The 21,251-nt window shown below is 38.0% G+C and overlaps 5 protein-coding genes across 5 annotated transcripts; 4 read left to right on the forward strand and 1 right to left on the reverse strand.

Annotated features, from left to right (window-relative positions):
- Nucleotides 1-444: 444 nt before the first annotated feature.
- Nucleotides 445-2,563, forward strand: PCYB_145640 (negative elongation factor E; the record flags this gene model as incomplete). The annotated part of the gene is made up of 2 exons (XM_004225035.1): nucleotides 445-534; nucleotides 722-2,563. 2 exons carry the CDS (start codon nucleotides 445-447, stop codon nucleotides 2,561-2,563), a joined length of 1,932 nt encoding a protein of 643 aa, XP_004225083.1.
- Nucleotides 2,564-3,743: 1,180 nt separating this feature from the next.
- PCYB_145650 (protease) lies at nucleotides 3,744-6,511 on the forward strand (the record flags this gene model as incomplete). Its single annotated transcript, XM_004225036.1, has 2 exons — nucleotides 3,744-5,757; nucleotides 5,787-6,511. 2 exons carry the CDS (start codon nucleotides 3,744-3,746, stop codon nucleotides 6,509-6,511), a joined length of 2,739 nt encoding a protein of 912 aa, XP_004225084.1.
- Nucleotides 6,512-8,394: 1,883 nt separating this feature from the next.
- Nucleotides 8,395-11,770, forward strand: PCYB_145660 (hypothetical protein; the record flags this gene model as incomplete). The annotated part of the gene is made up of 4 exons (XM_004225037.1): nucleotides 8,395-8,485; nucleotides 8,620-8,726; nucleotides 8,853-9,213; nucleotides 9,480-11,770. The coding sequence occupies 4 exons, from the start codon at nucleotides 8,395-8,397 to the stop codon at nucleotides 11,768-11,770; spliced, it is 2,850 nt and encodes a 949-aa protein (XP_004225085.1).
- A 1,725-nt stretch (nucleotides 11,771-13,495) lies between these two features.
- On the forward strand, nucleotides 13,496-14,749 carry PCYB_145670 (small GTPase Rab2; the record flags this gene model as incomplete). Its single annotated transcript, XM_004225038.1, has 5 exons — nucleotides 13,496-13,634; nucleotides 13,886-13,969; nucleotides 14,135-14,336; nucleotides 14,447-14,567; nucleotides 14,705-14,749. Coding segments are annotated over 5 exons (588 nt in total), but the record flags the coding sequence as incomplete, so codon positions are not given.
- Nucleotides 14,750-15,391: 642 nt separating this feature from the next.
- Nucleotides 15,392-16,851, reverse strand: PCYB_145680 (hypothetical protein; the record flags this gene model as incomplete). The annotated part of the gene is made up of 2 exons (XM_004225039.1): nucleotides 15,392-15,423; nucleotides 15,624-16,851. 2 exons carry the CDS (start codon nucleotides 16,849-16,851, stop codon nucleotides 15,392-15,394), a joined length of 1,260 nt encoding a protein of 419 aa, XP_004225087.1.
- Between the last annotated feature and the right edge of the window lie 4,400 nt (nucleotides 16,852-21,251).

Genomic DNA, 21,251 nt, shown 5'->3' on the forward strand with positions numbered 1-21,251 from the left:
TTTTTTTTTTTTTTTTTGTTTCATTTGAAAGATGCGAAGCAGCAAAAAGGAGGATGTTCACATAAGGAGAAGATAACACCAAGCTGAACAAATACTTATGGCACTAAGCTTCCAAACGTTTTTTTTTTTTCTTATGCAAATGCAAACCTACAGGTAGCCAAGTGTATGCGCATATAGAAGAACGTAACTTCTGGCGAATGTTTTTAACTTTGAATATTTTGAAGGGGGCTGCTGAGCTTGGTCGCGGCGATGTCACCATTTTTTTGTGTGCTCCCCCCGGACGGTAAATTTGTTCTTGCTGCGCTGTGCGCGTTTGCCCCCTTTATGCCGAGTACCCGCTCGGGCTAGCAGCGACATTACGGTGGCAGTTACGCTCTGTGGTCTCGCGTTGCGTTGCTGCCCCATCCCACATGGAGTAACTTTTGAGAAAGGACGCCCCAGAAAATGTCTCAAGAAAACCCGGATGTGCTTTTCAAGGAGGAGCGGAGCGAGCTCCTCGAGGGGAGCCTGAGTGACCACCTCAGCGAGTTCAAGGTGAGGACACAGCAGCGCGCACATCCGTACGATGAGTATGCGACGAGTGCACCATGTGCAGTTGCCACTCCCGCGCGCACCGTATATCGCTCCGTTCATCACATCGTACATCGCTCCGTTCATCACACCGTACATCGCTCCGCTCATCACACCGTTCAACACACCGTCCACTTCTTCCCCTTCGCAGAAACGGGAGCACGTGTACCTGGCGTGCATCTCCTCGCTGGAAAAGGAAATATGCCAGACGCACACCTACCTTAACGAATGGAGGAATATGCACATGTACGAAGACGAGGAGGGGAAGGCCCCAAAGGACGACATGATGAACATCAACTCACTTAGGAACCTGCTAATAGACCCCTCCATAAATTTAGAGATCAAAGAATTGAGGCAAAAAATTTACGAAGTAACAAGGAAATGGAATCTCGCAGAGGAAAAGCTACAAGGATTTAATTTTGACGCACAGGCAACGGCAGGACAAAGACTGATAAGTAAATGTAAAAAATTACAAGATGAAAATTATGAGCTGGGAAAAACCCTAGAAGAAAATACCCTACAACCTCTATCGATACAAATAATTAACATGAAGGAGCAAATGCTTTTTTATAAAAATGAATTGAAAATATTGAAAGAGCTGAATGCAGATATTGATGAAGACAACGAGTTGTTAAGTCAACAGTTGGGAGAGCTTTCGAAAAAGTATACGCAGATCAGTAAGGAGAAAGCTGAGCTGGAGGAAAAAATTTTCAAACTGAGGAACCACGTCAGTGCTCTGCAGCTGAAGTTGAGAGCTCAAAGTCACCCCCAGAAGGGCGACAGCCTCGGGGACGTGGGTAGGAGCAGTCACGGTGGGAACAGTCGCGGTGCAAGTCCACGCAACGGGAGCCATCGCAGCAGGAGCAATCGCAGTAGGAGCCACCGCAGCAGGAGCCACCGCAGTAGGAGCCACCGCAGTAGGAGCCACCGCAGCAGGAGCCACCGCAGCAGGAGCCACCGCAGCAGGAGCCACCGCAGCAGGAGCCATCGCAGTAGGAGCAGCCATACCTACGGGAAATACACCGCGGAGCGCCGCCACGACACGTACTCCTCCCGTAACACCTCCCCGCACAACAACAACCACATCGGTAGTCACAAAGTTAGCCAAACGAACTACGAGGATAGTCACCGGGTCGGGGGAAGATACTCCAAGTATAGACAAGACGACACGCACAACAACTTCCACGACGATGAAGAGGAGGATATGTGGAGAGAGGGATACAAAAGAAGTGACTCTCACCTGAGGGAACGAAAAAGCAACCCTGAGGAGGACCCCCGTACGTATTATAATGACGACACTTATAGGAAGAGGAGTTCCGATGAGAGCAGGGAAAGGAAGTATAGGAAACTGGACCGGCACCACCACAGGGATAGGAAGGCGGACAGGGAAAGGGAAAAAGAGAGGGAGAGGGACAAGGAGAAGGAGAAGGAGAAAGAAAAAGAGAGGGAAAAGGAGAAGGAAAAAGAGAGGGAGAGGGAGAGGGAGAAGGAACGGGAAAAGGAGAAGGAGAAAGAACGGGAAAAGCACAAGCTGAAGGATAAGGAGAGGAGCCGGAAGGAACGGGGGCGCGAAAGGGACAAGGATAAGGAGTCGGAAAGGGACAGAGACCGAGATAAGGATAGGGACCGAGATAAGGATAGAGAACGTGATAAGGATAGGGACCGAGATAAGGATAGAGACCGAGATAAGGATAGAGAACGTGACCGCGAGCGGGACAAGGCCAAAGACAGGACCAAAACGAAAGAACGCGAAAAGGCGAAAAACAAGCACAAAAGCAAAAATAAGGAAAAAGGGAAGGGGAAGGGAAAGAGAGACGAAAACTACGACAGCAGTAATTACTCAGAACCGAAGAGAAGATCTACCAAGGATCATGGTGATGCCCATCGGGACCATTCCAGGGCGGACAAGTTCGACCACTCCAATGCGTCTAAGAATGGGGATGCCGATGATAAGGCGAGCGAGTTCGACCGCTACGTCTACCTGCACAAGTGACACGGTTGCCTTTCCAAAAGGATGTTTACTTGTAGTTTGGCAGCCTTTGCGGTCCTAGCGGCCCTTTAACCACTCTTTTGAATTCACTTGTTTATCCCCCCCCCCAATTTTGTTCCCCATTTATAACCTTTTTTTTTTTTTTTTTTGCGTCGCTGTATCATTGTCACCTTAGTGATTTATGGTGCACCCTTCTGCCCATCACACTGATGCGCTGCACAGCCAACATTAAGAAAAAAAATATCTTATTTGAAAGCACATCCCAATTTTTATGATCCCTTCGGATGTATGTTTGCCCGTATATGAAGTAATTTTCTGCGACTGGAGGGTTTCTCATATTTGTGTATAGCAGGTCCAGGCCCCCACCATTTGCAGCTGCCCTACCTGCTCATCACATGGGTAAATTTACCAAGAAAGGAAAAAAAAAAAAAAGAATGACGCGACGCAGAGAGGGGCGGAGTAAAAAGTATGCCCAGCCCCTGCAAGCTTACCCAACTTTTACAAAACAAACGGCACAATAAAAGTTACGCGTTTGGAGGGGGCCCCAGTTGCCGCGACGGGTGGGAGACAAAACTGGGAGAAGAACTTTTCTTCCAAAAATGAGCAACGTCATGAGTTGGAGAGGTTACTCATGTGAGTTAAGCGACATACCATTGAAGATGCTATAGATATATTTTTGTGAAATCTCTCACCGCGGGGTGAACTCCTTTCCTTCGCAATACGCGATGGAAGTGTATACAAAAAATAAGCATACTGCTTTGCAGTACATATTTTATTTTTTCTTTTTTCTTTTTTTTTTTTTTTCTTCTCTCCCGTTTAGCTGCTTTCAAAACTGCCTTGAGACCCGTTAAGGTTGTTGAGATGGCGGTTTTTTTCCCCCGAAGTGGAATTCACGCAAAGGGGTGAATTTTTTTTTCCCAAAAGTGCGCATCAAATTGTACCAACAAAAATAACATAAGAGAGGTTAAAAGAGGTGCTACAACGGATGGAAAATTAGAGATGACATTCGAAATGCTGCTAAGGTTAGATGTGCCATTTTTATATTTTCTTTGAGGACACTCTTTTCTCTTGTCATGATTTTTTTTTTTAACTTCCTAACGAGAAAGTAGCCATTGAGAGGGGCAACGCACGAGGTTGTACATTTATTTACAACGCTGCTCCGCATTTCTAACCCCGTCGAAACATGAAGATAAGGAAGGGGAAAATCAAAACGAATGAGAGGGACTACAATTATGGTGGAGGATTCGAAAGCTACGTGTACTCCAAAGAAGTAAGCAATGATGTGAAAAGCTCGTTAATCGAGGGAGAAAAACTCTCCAACAAATTCCGAAACAGAGGATTGACCAGGGACAAAAGAGCAACTGTGAATACTGTGCTAGATAATAGAACGCTACTTATTTTAAAAAAACTCAAAGATAATTTGCTAAACGAGATATATGGAGTGGTCAGTTCGGGGAAGGAAGCCTACGTGTTCAATTCGCATAAGTACCTGAGTGAGGAGGAGCTCAGGGGAGTCAAGGAGTTGCTGCGCAGGCGGAGACATAGGGGGCGCGACGATCAGAATAGCGACGATCAGAATAGCGATAATCAACATAGCGATAATCAACATAGCGATAATCAACATAGCGATAATCAACATAGCGATAATCAACATAGCGATAATCAACGTAACGATGATCAACATAGCGATGATCAACATAACGATGATCAACATAGCGACGATCAGAATAGCGATAATCAACATAGCGATGATCAACATAGTGACAATCAACACGACGCAGGTCTCCCTGAGGGGGGCGGCACGCGCAGGCGCGTCCGCTTCGCGCACGAAAGCCTGTACAAGGTGTACCACCTGAGCAGACACGTCGATGAAGTGGGGGCAGAAAAAAGGGAAGAAAGGGAAGAAGCACAGGAGGAGAACGATGCGAAGGATGCGGAAGAAGACGAAGCGGAGGAAGAGGACGAAGCGGAGGAAGAAGACGAAGCGGAGGAAGAAAACGCAGCGGAGGAAAAAAACGCAGCGGAGGAAGAAAACGCAGCGGAGGAAAAAAACGCAGCGGAGGAAGAAAACGCAGCGAAGGAAAAAAAAGCAGCGGAAGAGGAAGGCGGCCCGAACCTGCGGGGCGTGCTGGACGAGACCTACGACATAATTGACAAAATGAGCGAAATGGGCGCCGAGGTGGATGAGCACAACTGGGACCCTTTCCAAAACAAGAAGGTAGCCATATCTTTTGCAACGAAGGTTTACAATACATCCGTGCTGGTGTTTAAGAAGAGGTCCCAATACATCGAAGGAGAGTTCCGATTCAGAAATGCCTACACCAAAAATACCAACCCAAGGAAAATGGTCAAGCAGTGGTCAGAAAAAGAGTTCCGAAATTTAAGACGAATATTAATATGTGGATTGAGATGTCCCTATCCTTTGGTCTTAAAAAGTAACGTCATTGTGATGAGTATGTTAGGTAGCCTAGACACTGCTTGCCCAAAAATGAAGGACCTAATTTTGAGTCCCTTAAAATGGAAAGAGCTATACATTGAATGTATATGCATTTTGAGACAACTTTTTTGCAGATGTAAACTTGTACATGCAGATTTTTCAGAATATAATTTGCTTTACTTTTATAACCATATCTACATCATCGATGTGTCTCAGTCCATGGAGCATGACCACCCCTACTCCCTGGAGTTCCTAAAGAGAGATTGCGTAAACATCACCAATTTTTTTAAGAAGAAAATCGGCACCCTTCAAAATGATATGCAAGAGAGCGTTGGTCAGCTGAACGGGATGCTGCAAGGAGCCAAGATTGACCAGGAGGTCGCGTTAAAGAGTCGCTGCGGGGGGAGAGGCGAGGACGCTTCGGAAATCACGAACGGTGCGAATTACACCAACTGTGAGAATGGCCCCCCACAGGACAACGGCGAGAACCCAAGGGACGGCAAGTCAAGCGAACCCTTCTACAGCCATGTGCAGATTCTCCCACTGAAAAAGCTGTTCGATTACATCGTTTCTTCCAGCCTACCCCAAGACGTTACCTACTTCCTAGAAAGGGACAAAAAGGAAATACGCATGGACCCGTCCGAAATAACGTACCTTCAAATTTTTGGCCTAATAAAAAACACCACCCCAATACCTAAGCTGAATTTAAGGAATATAAAAAAAAATAGAACATACTTCGAAAAGCTAAAAAGAGCCACAGGTTATTATGTAACAAAATTTTCTGCACAGAATCAGTCCCATATAAAAAACATGCCGATAGAAGCCAAGTAGAAGAACAGATTTTCCTAAGTTCGTGGATCCCATCACATTTGAACGAAATAAAAGATGTCAGAACAATTGAAAAGGATCTGAAGCTTTTGAAAAAAGGAAAATCCATGGTCAGCAATTTTATTTCGAATAATTATCACACAGAGCGTTCTAAGCATGCCCAAAAAAATAACACCTTCGTGGAGCATAACAGTTTAGAAGGAGAGAATCATTCTGATGCAGTCACCGGAGCGAAGAACCACAGAACCAACGGTGATTGTACAGTACATGCGCAAAAGGAAGAAATGACTGAAAGTTTTACCAGGACGTATGCACAGAAGGAAGATTCAAACGATGAGGACAATGAGGGAGACCCTTACGAACAGGGTAAGGAGACCCATAAAAACGGTGAACACGAAGTGTTGGATGAGTTAAGCGACAAAAGGTCTCCCAAGTCGCTTGAAAAAGTGGCACCTTCGAAGAATTCACTCGATGCAAACAAATCAGACGCAGCCTATGACGAAAACAATTTTGTGAGCAGCGAACAAGAGGAGGAAGTCAAGTTTAAGGGAATAATTCCCGAGGGAGTAACGAGAAAGGAGTGGAGCAAATTAGTGAAAGAACAAAACAGAGAGAAAAGAAAGCACAAAATTCCAAAATACCAGAAAAAAAAGAAGAAAAAAAAAGCCCACTTGAAAAAAAAATGACAAAAAAGGGGATGAACCCGATCAAGCAAAACAGAAAGGTGCAATTAAGCAATGTAAAAGAAACATATAAATAAATTAATGTGCTACGTTTTGTAAAAGCGCAAGTTCGTGAAGAGACTTACACCCCCTGTTTCCAATTGCAAGCGCCAAGGTGCACATACAATTCGCAAAAAGGAACCCCCCAAAAAATCAGTACTATGCAGTTGTGCATACAACTGATATAGGGGAATGGCGAAGGCTGCGTGAATTTACGATTGATATACATTATAATTTTTGTGATTATGGAAGGGGATTTCCTATCAACGAAGTCAGCCCACTCAACGAATTTTCAAATTACAACACTGCCAAAAAAATGCAGCCAAAAAGAAGCCGGCATATTAAGAATATTCTGACCGTTCATATTTTTTTTTAGATATTATGCAACAGCTAGCTATCAATTTTTTTTTTTTTGAGATTTACAATTAACACGGGAAATTGGCTAGCTAACTGGGACACACCGCACGAGTTGTCCACAATGTGTGCAAGGGGCTGGTACATCTCCCCCATGTAGCAGCTGTTATTTTTCGTCTTCACTTTTACCGCTTTAAAATGCTTATAAGTAAATGAGGTTTCCCCATTTTGTTTGCCTTGCATGTAGAAAAGATTTTTTTTTTTTTTCCTTTATTCTTCGCACATTTACAACTTTGTTTTTTTATATTTGTCCTTTCTTGCACACGCCATTTTTACACCCCCAGATTATTCTTTTTTTTTTTTTTTTTTTAAATTCGTCCCAGTCGCACATGCGTATTAGCAGTTGTGCACTGAGCACATGACCATGCAAGTGGCCTTTCCCCGTGGCCCCCTTTATAACATATGTGCTGAATTTGGCATAGATATAGAAAGGCTAAAAATAAAGTGGACAATGATAAGGGAAAGAAATGTCGAAGCTTTCAAAAGCGTTTTGAGCACATTAATTTGGGTAGTTGAAGTTTTACCCTTAATATGAAAAAATAAAACGTGAATGCGATTAGCTGTGCATTTTGGCACCTTCAAGATTTTTCCTTATTCGGGGAAAAAGTATTATTAGCTGCTTGCCCACATTTAAAACTCCTTTTTTTTCTCCCTCTCATTTCAACTTAATTGGAGCACATTTTAAAAAATGTGTCTTACGATCTTTTCCTTTTGCTAAATTGTTCCCATAAAAATGAACTTCCGCAAGGTAGCACAGGTAAAAAAGGGGCGAATACCAGAGCGTTTGCTTTGAAAAGGCATTCACTGCTTTTTTTTTTTTCGAAACATTTTGGAAGCATTTCTGTCTCTTCATTTGCGATTCCTTCGTGTTTGCCCCCGCGGACTGTTTTACTTCCCCCCAGTTCCCCGTTAGCCATTTAGGGGAAGCCAGCCACAGACAAAGCGCCACCCAGTGTGTCAAAGTAAAAAAAAATAAGCAGAAATGATTAAACGTATGCGCAAAATGGAAAATGCAAAGTGGAGGAGAAAAAAAGAACTTCTTCATTACTGTTGTACACCATGAAAAAAGGACTGTTCCTTTCCCTTGTTCACTCCAGGAAAACAATGGAATAACAAAATTTTTTTTAAAAGACTTGATAAAGGAGTCATCCCTCAAAAATGCGGCTGCTGTACCGGGCGAAAAGGCAGAATATGAGCGAAGAAATGTGCAAAAGGATGTAAAACGAATTTTAACTCTACTTTTTCCCTGAGAACAAAATGGCACACGTGTAATCGTGCACACCATATCTAGGCACACATCTACACCGCACACGTTTGGTTTCTTCTTCAAAATAGGACAAAAATCAACCGTTTAACGTGACCTATACTTGGGAAACGGATCCGATAAGTGGGTTCAGGTAAAAACATAAATAGACAAATGCATGTGCCTCTCCATGGAGGTAAATTTTGCCGTTAACTGGTTTCACTTGTTCAGGTTCGTTAATGTTTTAAACAAGAAGGATAAAAAAAAGTTGGGGATTCAATGTGAGTTTATATGAGACTGTAACATTCAGATGGGAAAAATGCATCCACATGAGCGTATTTTACTAGCATGCCGATTAACACGATTATCTTTTTAAGGTGCGTGCTCCTTATCGGGATCGTTCCCCCTGGTGCAGGCATTTACTGTAGAGACAAACAATTATTCAAATTTAAAAGAAGCGTCTTGTACCACATGGTGACTTTTGATCATGGTCTGAAATCAAGTGTCATGGAAGAATTAAAGGTGTCCTTCTATCGTCCATGCGCATTTGTTACATGTGCGTGGTGATATGGGTATCCCTATTAGCTCTCGTACTCGCTCGCATTCATATACATGTTCATATTTTTTTTTGTCTTTTTTTTTTGCAAGCTTAACGAGAAGAACGCAGATGAGAGATCAGAGTTTATTAACAATTTCAATGCAGAAAAATGTGCACAAAGGAGAACACAAAGTGGGTCAGAAATTTTGGAGAAAACGGGAATAGGAGAAGAACCCGAAAGAAAACACACAAAGAAGTGTTGTAATAATTACGAACTCATTAAACTTGAAATAGAATTTGTGGCAACTTTGAATTTATTAACATGTGAAGAATTGGAAGCATTGTTTTGTTTTTTTTTCCCCGAGAAAACGTTTTCATTTAGTGAATGTACAGACAAGGAAATCATTATTGAGCACTTTTTACAAAACATAAGTTCCGTTTCGACGAAGTATTCCTCCCTGATTAAGTCGGGTATGTGTTTGGGTAAATGTCCACACAGGTGGAGCCAACAGACGGGCATGCGTGACGAGGCGGCGTGTTATGGCGTGTGATGGCGTGTGATGGCGTGTGATGGCGTGTGATGGCGTGTGATGGCGTATGGGTGATGACGTGCGAGGACATGTCTCTCGTTCTGTTTTTTCTTTTTCACTATCGTGTCATTTGAAATATATCCCATTTAAAATGAGTACCTTTTTTTTTTTTTATTGTGTCCTCCGAGCTTCTTTCCCCTTTTTTAGCATATGATGAACCCATACTTAACAAAGACGCTAAATGTGCTACTTTGCAAGAATACCTGAATGGGTTAAATGCTTCGGGGGAAGCACAGAACAGTTGTACGGATGAACCAAAGATAGAAGGTGAGGTAGTCTCTCACGAGATAGACGGCAAAGATAGAGAGGGTGCAGAAGGGGACACCGGTGGAAATGACACAAAAATGGGTTCAGATGCAGCAGGTGAGATTACTGCCATTGAAGAAATTCCGCAAAATTCGGGAAATGATGAACATGGAGCGTTGGGCGCAAGGGGGGTCGAACCCATGCATAAGGCGACTAATGTGGCTAACCAGCTGACTTCCAGTGTGACTAATCAGCTGACTTCCAGTGTGACTAATCAGCTGACCTCCAGTGTGACTAACCAGCTGACTTCCAGTGGGGCTAACCAGCTGACCTCCAATATTGCCAACGAACGAACCGATGAAGAAGTCGTCAATGTCGCAAAAAGGAGAAGAACGAAAAAGCCAAAAGGCCTAGATGCATGCACAGGACAGCTGAACCCAAAGAATCATATACTGATAAACATCAACGATTGCGACATTTTAAAGCACAATGATAAGATATTCATTAACTTGAGTGCTCTTCGGGAGGTAAAAGCAGACGCGGTACGGAAAAAGGAAAATGACCCGATTCTCATTGTTAGCGGCTCAGGGGAGGCGGGGCACCTGAGCGAGGTAGGCACAAGCATGGTAGAACCAGGAAAGGTGTGCACAAATAAGGTGGACAGGAACGACGTAGACCCCACAACTACTGACCCCACAACTACTGACCCCACAACTGCTGACCCCACAACTACTGACCCCACAACTACTGACCCCACAACTGCTGACCTCACAACTACCGACCCCACAACTACTGACCCCACAACTGCTGACCCCACAACTGCTGACCCCACAACTGCTGACCCCACAACTGCTGACTCCACAACTGCTGACCCCACAACTGCAGATGCAAACGCCAATGAAACAGCCCACTCGGCAAAGAAAGCCTCACCAGAAGGGATAAACAACCCTCAAACGAACGCAGCATCTACTGGGGGTGGCAATGAGAACGATGTGAACCCCCCACCCAGTGTGAACAAAAAGGCCAAACGGGGCAAAAATAAAAAAGACACGAATGAAAAATGCACTACGCAAATGGGTAAAAAGGCCCAAACGGGTGCAAAAAACTGTACGACGCGAAATAGCCAACCGAAAAAAAAGATAAAAGTAGATGACCTACCAGGAAGCAAGTCCGCCCAAATAATTTTACCTTCACAAGATGGGCAAATGGAACAACACTTAGCGGAGGGAAAGGCCCAAACAGAAGAATGCAACTCGAAGGGGATCCTTCTTAACGAGAGTAGTAACATAAATGGCCCCCAGGATGAAGATAAAGCAAAAAATGGAAACAACAATAGGAGCAGGGAAAATTACCCCCAGAGTAGCAGAAGTCATAGTAGCACCCCTTCAAGGGTCATGGACGAAGAAAAAGAATTTAGCTCTAGTGACGAATTAGTGCATGCAAGAAATATGGAACAAAATGAAGACACACATGACATGAATGACGATACAGTATATGTGCATCACAGCAGGTTAGGAGAGGCACACGAGAAGAACACCGTGCCGTTGGATCAGGGAGAACTCGTTAGGAAGGTGGTCCCTTTAAAAGGGGTTGCTAAACTGATGACTGCTAAAATGATTAACAGAGAAGAAAATGTAAAGAGGAAAAAGACAAAAAATGACGATGAAAGGAATAAACCAAAAATTTGTAAGAAAATAAAATGCCCCATTGGAAAGAAAACCAACTGCCCCACACGCCATAATGAGATTAACCAAAATAAAAAGACCCCATCGAACAGTAGAAAAAAAGGAAACAAACTTAACGTGCGGGAGAGGGACAAAGCGCAATGCGACGCATCACTTCGGAATTCTAAAAACTTAAAAGGAGGCAAATGTGTAAACAATACAAGTGGTAAGGGGGCGGTAAGCTGTGTTCACAAAAATAGCATTACGGGAAAAGTACCTACTAAGAAAAAGCCACATGTTGGTGACTCCCGTCATGATGGGAGCAATCATTTGGGGAAACAGAAATCCAACGCGTCGCTGAAAGAGCAGTTCAACAGCGTATCTGCAGAGGGTGAAAATAGACGCATTTCTGCAAAAATGCGAATTATGCAATTATGTAATATATCGACGGATAACATAATTCAGGCTGATGTCATGAACTGGTCGCGCACACGTTCTTGCAGACTTGATAGATACAGCATGAGGTGACATGAATTTAGCCACAATGGGTGGAACCTGTCTTGCGTGGTTGGCCTGTTTTCACCTGAACAGGGTTTATAAAGCTCCGTTTCGTCGTTCTCCCCCATTTGTTTATCTGTTTTCACGTTGCAACATTTTACACGTTCAACCGTTTGGCAAATCTGACGATTTTGCGTGGCGTAGTGGGAAAGACTGCGTGCGATGGTTCGTCGGTTTGTTCGCTTGAATAGTCTGTATTTTTTTTCTTTCCCCCCTCAATTTGCTGAACTTGTTACACATTGAGAGGTATGACACCATATGGGAGATTTTTTTTTTTAAAGTTCAGCGGAAAAACGAACGTTTCGGCAGTTATCAGTTGCGCCGGTTTGCCCATGTGACAAAGCTTTCATATTTGTCCCCCCTGTGCGAAGCGATTCATGATGAACACTGAGCAAGTGTGTATTTTACGTGTATATATATATATTTTTTTTTTGTGTTTCATTTAGTGCCTGTTTTGTTTATACGCATAAGCAGAGTTGTGCATTTTTCTACATTTTGTGCATTATTGCATTGTATATTTACGGCATGGGTTTTGGTTTGGGGCCTGACCCCATGACCTTTGTATCAACGTTTGTTTTTAGTTCCCTTTTAGCGACGCCTCTTTCGGTTTGTAATTTTTTTGCAACAAGTGAGCATATTGAGCGTGTATACATACATACATGCATTATATATATACACTCACATTTGTATGGCGCCGGGCGCACTGCATGATTGACTATACATACGCGCATAGCATATGCATATCCGTAGGCATATACAAGCGGATATTTGTTAAGCGCGCCGCCCGTGTATACATAAAATACTTACGTATTTATTCGTGTTATATGTATGTACCCATAATGCATAGCATACTCGTATTCGCAAAATTGCAAATACAATTCATCGTTTTTGCTTTTCTTTCGCTTAAAAATATTTTTGTAAAAAAAAAAAAACAGAGGGTGGGAAGGAAAGCGAAATTGACAAAGGTAATATATATAATATATAAAATATACCTATATGTATAATGGCCGAAAGCGCACGTATTGTATGTAAACCTTTTTATAATTTGTGTTTTCATGCTTAACTAAAGTACCAAGTTTAAAAAGCATATAATAAGCAGGCAGTAGGCAAATAGATTGACAAAAAAAAAAAAAAAAAAAACGTTTAAGTTGTTTATGCTAAACCCTTAGCGCGCCATATGTGTAAATTTTTTTTTTTTTTTTTTGTGTGGAATATATCAATATGTATACTACGATAAAAGTAAAGGAGGAGTCACTATAGAATAAGTCAGAAATTAGATTTTAACACGTTTTAGTTAAATGCTATGACTTTTTAAAGTTGTAATTGTTTGTAAATATTTTCAGCAAGTTTAGAGATTAAGCATAGTATACCTTTACCCAATGATAATAAATTGTTTCAAAGGATAATCAAATATATTAAGAAGAAGCAAGAGAGAACGAAAGAAACAAAGAAACAAAGAAATAAAGAAACAAAGAAAAAAAGAAACAAAAACAAAAAAAAACCCCAAAAAAGAAACAAAAAATGTCTCCCTATGAATACTTGTTTAAATACATAATAATTGGCGATACAGGTAGTTCGAAAAGGAAACCTAAACGAACACATCGTATTACCAAATGGAGAACATAAAATGTGTCATTAGAGTTACCCCAATTCATTGATATTATTTTATTATTTTTTTTTTTTACCCCTTTTAAGGAGTTGGAAAAAGTTGTCTTTTATTACAATTTACAGACAAGCGATTTCGAGCTGATCATGATTTGACCATAGGTGTAGAATTTGGGGCGCGACTAATCAATTTAGACAATAAGCAAATCAAGCTTCAAATATGGGACACGTAAGTGGAGAAAATGAAAGGAGTCGTGCATGTTCCCTTCGTGAAAGCGGTTAAATGGGCGACGTTCCCCGTTGAAAGTGCCATTTTTGTTGAATTTTTTTTTTAAGCAATATAAATTCGTGTGAACAGTGTGTAGTGTGGCCATCGGAATGCCCTCAATGGAACCACACTTGCACAAAATCCCATTTGATATCACCTTTGCAACCACATTTGACATTTTTTGTGCGACTCGTTCCCCCATCTCGATGCAGCGCCGGCCAAGAGTCCTTTAGATCCATAACACGGTCATACTATCGGGGAGCAGCGGGGGCCCTATTAGTTTATGATATTACTCGGTAGATATGTATAATTTTACTTCAGCTGTGATGGATTATGCACACTCATTTGTTAATTCAGTGCCGTTTTGCGAGTGCCCCGTACCGCATGTATTCCTTCTAATAGTTGGCAGTAGTTAAAAAGCTTTTTTCGTTTTTTTTTTTCTCTGTTCACCTTTTTAACAGACGAGAAACGTTCAACCATCTAAACAGATGGCTAGATGAAGTGCGACAGAATTCAAACCCGCATATGGCTATCATTCTGGTGGGGAATAAATGCGATTTGGAGAGAAGAGAAGTTTCAGCTGAGGAAGGGGCGCAATTTGCTAGACAAAATGGATTAATATTTTTAGAAACCTCAGCCAAAACGGCGAAAAATGTGGAAGAAGTAGGCAGCCATTTTTGATCTCGTCATGTTGTATAAATCAAGCGGTGTGCACGAAGTACAGTTTTATACATTATGTTTTTTTTTTTTTGGTTCCCCCCCCCGTTTTATAGGCCTTCATTTACACCGCAAGGAAAATATATGATAACATCCTGGAGGACGTGTATGACCTAAGCAACGAGTCATACGGAATTAAATATGGGCCCACCAACCAATACTCAAGAGTGAAATTAGGTAAGCTCTTTGCCAGCGGATGCGTGTTTCTTCTGCCGCGCATGAGTTTGTCACCCGCTCGAAATGTGGACGTACTCGTGTATGTACACATAGGAATGTGTACATAAGCATGTCGGTGTTTTTCCCCCCTCTTTAAGACATGCCCTCAATGCCGGAATCAAGATCATCCTTCAGCTGTTGTTAACCTTTTGTTGTAACTACTGGCCTGCTTTTTTACAGTATTTCGATATCTTTGATGATATCCATTTGATATCTGTGTTGATATCCATTTGATATCCCTGTCGATATCCACCGTGATATCCATTTGGATATCCATTTTGATAACTTACCATCTTTGTAATTAAACATTTTTCATAAAAAAAGCGAAAATTGGGTAATTTTTTTTTTAAATTATATTTTAATGAAAATTTATTACATGATTTAACGCGTTGTTCTTGCTTCTTTCCTTCTCTCCTTTTTTTCTTTTTTAGTATATGTATATTAATTTGTCCATTTTCATTCAAAATTGCAATTTTTCCCTCTTTGCTTTTTTTTTTTTTACTTCGAAATTACTTAAAATATATTTATTAAAATTTAAAATAACGAAGAAATGAAGAAACGGAGAAGTCGCAAAGTATTCGCACCTTTCCCGTTTTGTTTTTCTCGCACCCCTTTCGTGTCCCACAGTGAAGGGAAGTGTATTTTTAAAAATATAACTGGGAAAAATGTTATATGGTATGTTGCATGTGATGTATACCATGTTGCAAGTAGCACGTGATGGTGTTACTTTTGCTTTACTTAAAAATGGGACGTAAAAATTGGAAACGAAAAAAAAGGAAAAAACTTCACAGTGTATATGCCTGTAGAGCACACGTAACTTAAAAAGAAAGAAGAATGTGTAATAACAATAATGAGTCATGTGTGCCAAAAAAATGTGTGAATTTTTTATGAATATGTTTAAATGTTTATTTTTATTCCCAATTGTTTATGTTTATGTTTACCTTTTTTTTTTTTTTTTTTTGTGTGTGCCCCCAATTTTCCATGCTATCCTTTTTTTTCCCCTTTTGACGTCTTAACTTGATTCGTCTTGAACATTTTGAATAGCTTCATAACTGTATATGCTGTAGTTACACACAAAGTCATTTTCGCAAACGTCGTCGAAGTAATTATCATCAAAATCGCTGTCCGTAAAATCATTCGCGCTCATGTTATCATCACTGCGTTCGCTGGAGCAATCATACGAAGAGGAGTAGTTCTCGTTTAAGTAATTTTCGCAGTACATATTTTGCGTCATTGTTGTTTCTGAGTTATAAATTTCGTATATTTTATTTTTTCTTTTTCGCTTCTTTCTCTGTGTGTGTTTTATCTCTGCATCCGTTTGGTCCGAATCTTCTTCCTTTTCGCTTTGGCTACATGCCTCTCGTTTGTCTTTTTCTCTTTCAAGTTGCTCATCGTAGTAACTTTGTGGAGATACATCAATTGCTATATCTACACATTTATTTTTTTCTTCATTTAAGTGATGATTCAAAAATTTATATTCCTCGGAATTTTTATACGTAGTTGCATTTACATAGCCATTATAAAGGTAGCAATTTTTTATGCTCTCATTCACTTCGTCTTCGTCATATTCTAGGGTTTCGAAAGATGGCATATCATTATCTAAATATGAATTGCTGCTTAAGTCTTCATTTTCATTCGTTCTTCCACAATCGCTTGACTGCGTGCTGTTATAATTCGATTCGCACGTAGAATCATTATTCTTCGAAAGAAACGAGCCATTGAATGGTGTTTGTATGTGTGTTTCATTATATAGCTCAATTATATAATGATCATTTGGATTTGATGAGCACATGCTTTCATGTGTTCTTTTACTTGTTTTATTTGTCACTCTGTTATTTGTGTTTTTTTTATAACATCGTGTTGTTGCGATGTTATACTTCTCCATTTTTGTGCTGATCATTTTATTTTTAAAAAAGAAATCACAGATGGGAATTTTTAAACCACTAATCTTGTAGTACTCATTACACAGCTTCGTGATTGCGTTGCTATTATTTACACATTTCGCCCACAATTTTACAGTTTTGGTTGTCACTCTGTTTAACAATTTGTGGATGTTACCTCTACATATCAGCTTGAAAATGAATTTAAGTGCTCGCTTTATTTCTCTGAACCTTAAGACTGCTTTTCGCAAGCCCCTCTTTCCCAACAACATGTTCGGCACCTTCGAAAGCTGTTTCCACAGCATCTTCTTACGCTTGTTATAAAAAGTTAATTTTTTCCTGTACCTTGAACCATAATACTGCATTTTGCAAAGAATTAAACGGCAAAAGGGGGTGAAATAAACAACTGGGTGCGTTGGCGGACTGATGAACGAACGAATGAATGAATAAATAAAGGGGCGAATTATAACAAAATGGTTTTATTTTAAAACTTGAGAGTAGGCGTTTAAAGGAACTTAAACAAAGTAACTAAAAACATATATGCGCGGCCATTCGCTTAAGCACTATTATCAAATTGGTGTATTTTTAATTAACGCTTAAAATATACGTGCACAGGTATACATACTTTCACGTAAGTAAACACATGTACGTATATAAGACTTTAAAATGCGGCAAATTCTTCACATAAGGATAACAAATTTAAGACAAAAAAAAAAACGCAAAAAAACATTATTTTTTTTTTTTTTTATAACAATATATTTACGGCACCAAACGTTTTTTTCTTTTTATGAATAATTGAAAATAACTTGTGAGTAGAAAAAGAGAAGCCTGCAGAATCAAATCAAGTACACAGATCTACAAAAAAAAAGAAAGGAAAAATTAGATCATTTCAAAAAAAAAAAAAAAAAAAAAATCAACTTTAAGAATATATATAATGTGAATTTATATTTTTTTTTAATTAGCTAGCTTTTTTTTTTGGAAAGTTTTTTTTTTTTTAAATTATATATATTTTCCGTGTGCAAAAAAAAAAAAAAAAAAAAAAAAAAATGAGCCTTACACGCACATATTATTTGGCTTGCACGAATTTTAAAATAAAATTTTGTTAAGATTTGTTATTTTAATAGGGAAACTATATAACGGGAAATTTTCATTTTACACGAACCCGTTTTAAATATAACCCCCCATGCTCATCTATTGTATAGGCGTGAAGTTTAAACAACTTTCCCCTCTACCCCTTTCGCTAGCTTTTTGCTTAAAAATGGTAAATTGTGAAGAGCTTTTTTCTGTTCATTTTACAAGAATTATTACGAACGGTTCACATAAAGAGGACGTTTATAAATAATTTAGAAAGGCTCATAGAAGTGTGTGTGTAATTTCCGTTCCTTGTTTTTAATTTTCCACGAGAGAATGAGAGCCCATTAGCGCACAAGCACACGAGGAAAAAATCTTTTAAATTATTGAATTTTTCAATTTAGTTCTCTAAATAAATATACACAAATAACATTTTTTTTTTTAAATTTTTTTCTTTTCTCCTATCCACAAAAACTGAAACATTTTTAAGCAAAAAAAAATCACAACACCGGATGTATAGTAAACAACATCTCTATGTGCTGTCAAGCGTAAACGTACATTTTTCCCTCACCAAAAAATTTACAACAGTATATATTTTGTTACAGAAGATGTTTTCTGGCTATCCAACGCAAAAAACATATATACATTGGTTAAATATTCCTGTGCTGTTGCAAAAAAATATATAATATATTAATTTTTTATATTGCTCTCAGTTTTGCGCTATCCTATAGGGTTCATCTGATAAATGCTTTATTTATATTTGTTTTTTTCTTTTTATTAAAACATATTATTTAAATAATCTCTCGCGCAATGCACATATAACACAATTTACATGAAGATTATTATCCCATTTTTCATCAAAGTGAAAAAAACAAATACTATTTTATTGCATGGCTCATAATTTTTACTTTTCTCCTAATTGTGTACTTGGTTTATACACTTTATAATATAGAAAGGGATTATATCTGAAAAAATATTCACCTTCGGCAATTGTAAATTAGGATTAGCAAAAGTTGTTACGTAACCCTCTCTCATTGACTATTTACCTAATAACAACTGCTTCTATGTTTTTTCTGCTCTGTTTCATGTTACATGCGTTTATACCTAATTTCTTTCTGAAATCGTGGAATTAATAACATAAAATATGTGTATAAAATGAAAAAAAAGAACCTAAAAGTAAAGTTTTCGCTAATACGTATAAACACGTTTCTACGTTTTTAAATAAGATTATGTCCTTTTTTTTGTCTGGAGGCTTCCTCAAAAATAAACGGGAAAAATAACATGAAAGTGAATTTTGCAAATAAGGTTGTTACTTAAGTTTTGTCATATGGTAATTATTAAATACCATTTTGTTGACACTTGCATAAACACAAATTGATGTGCTGAAATTTTAAGTGTGTACAGTGTCACTAAAAATGTGACTAATAAATAAGTGCTCATTTAAAAAATGGAGACCTTTTGCAAATTACCCTTAATAAAGATGATAAATAATATAACTCCACATGAATGATGTGATATGATAGCATTTCGGAAAAATTGACCTTTTTCCGTGCAGTCTTCTCTTCTTTATCGTAAACCGTCACAAAGACGTCAATGTTTACAATTCCGTTACACCTTTTATGCATAGTACTAACAGCTGTTCTGTGCAATTTTCACTATCAAAAATAAGCGCTCTTTAAGATTAACAAAAATAAAAATGCATTTGTAATTTACATGTATTTCTATTGTCTTGTCCTTCCTTTAACCTTTAAATGGTTTATTTTCTTCTATCAACTTCAGTCCATCCATCATAAACCTTTTCGTGAAATGAGCATAACAGAATTGTTTTATTAAACAGTTTTTTTTCACTATATATGTATTTAATAATTCATTTAAGGGAAGTATCTGTGTCATAATGGAATGGCACTGGAATAAAGTGACTGTTTTTAAATTTTCATATATTTCATTCAACCAGAGTAATAACTACAAAGATATGCCATTTTTGTTCGTCTTTTTATTATCATATTAGTGTTTTATGATAAACACAGTAATTAATGGGTAAGTAATTTTTAACGATTTAAAGTATAACGCACAATAACAGCAAAGGGGAAATTGGTTTAAGTTTTCCAAATACTGCAAGTAAATCATTCACATACAGAAATTTTATGGAACGAATGTCTAAGTAGTCATAGAAAAAATTATATGACAATTATTTATGAATATATGTATTCATTTTTAAGGATAAAACGTACAAACCTAAAAAATATAAAACGAATATTAATTCGTTCGTTAGTGTTAACATGACCCCTGAAAAATTTTTAGGTGTAGGTGTCAAAACACGGAATATACATATTTAAATTTGTTAATACCCTCCCCAGCACATGATAACCTTATAATTGCATTTTTAAAATAATTTTTATTAAGAATTATATAGAAGCATTTAATATAAAAATTAAGTGTAAAAGTGTATACAAGTGTCCAATCGTGAAAAATTGCTAACTAAAGGTCTCCTTATACTAATTCTTAAAAATTAATATATAGTATATTACAATCAAATGAAATATATGCATTAATAAGAAATGTTTTTAACGATAGTACACTAAAAAGACAACATTAATAAGTGCAGGGACTCAAATAAACCTCTTAAAAACCTCGAAGAACGTTTTGTAACATTTTGTCCATAAGATGTAAAAGAAAATGTTGTAAAAACTAAATATGAAAACGTTTATTAATAACAAAACAATAAAAAGGTTTCTTCATAATGAGAAAACCACATGATTATTGTTCTAAAATATAAGTATAGGGTATTTTATAAATTAAACAAACCTGAAAAAGAAATGTTAAATCTCCAACAAAAAAGTTGGCAAATGTAACTCAAATTTAAAACATTTACTACTGTTTCATTTTTTTTTTGTATTGTGAAAAAAGGAAACCGCAGTGTAACAGATCTTAAATATTCAGAAAAAGGAAAAAGACATATAAGTTGGCAATGCAAAAAAATTGTTCCTAACTATATAGGATATCTTGTACTTGTAAATGTAAAAAAAGAAGCAAAAATATGGATGTTTAATTGATGTTTAGAAGACATTAAAAGAATTATCTACAAGATAAACACAACAAAAAAGACAACACAATTTTTGATGGTTTCCCTCTTTTTCTAAAATGTTCCAAGTATTTGTTAAAATTTTTATTTTTTTTTTTTTTTTTTTGAAATACGTGCAGTTGTTATGCTGAAAAACATTCTGTAAAGATTATTCTTGTCATACTGAATTGAAGAGTATTCAATAATTATGCAAGAATGTTCAAATTAGATGCAATAATATGATATACTCTTTTTCACATAAAAAAGAAGGTTCATTATAAACATTTCATCTTATGCTTCATTTTACAAAATGTAAACTAAATTTGTCATAGCATTCATATAAACATGTAGCTTTGTGCTATAGTGAATGATGCGCATCATAATTCGTTGAACCCTTTTATTAAGAAAATAATTTCATTTTTGATACATAAAAAATTGCATAATCGTGTCATTTGAACATGTATAGAACTAATATAATATTATTAAATGTGCACATTAATTTCAAATTTAATACAAATAATTAAATAATTTATTGTATTAAAAATGCTAATATATTAATTCTTCAAAAGCTTAATTAACTTATTTTATAAAAAGGAAAAGATTGTTATAATATGTAAACTTGTCTTCTTTATT

The sequence above is a fragment of the Plasmodium cynomolgi genome, chromosome 14, assembly GCF_000321355.1.
Source record: "Plasmodium cynomolgi strain B DNA, chromosome 14, whole genome shotgun sequence".
In the NCBI taxonomy this organism is placed as follows: domain Eukaryota; phylum Apicomplexa; class Aconoidasida; order Haemosporida; family Plasmodiidae; genus Plasmodium; species Plasmodium cynomolgi.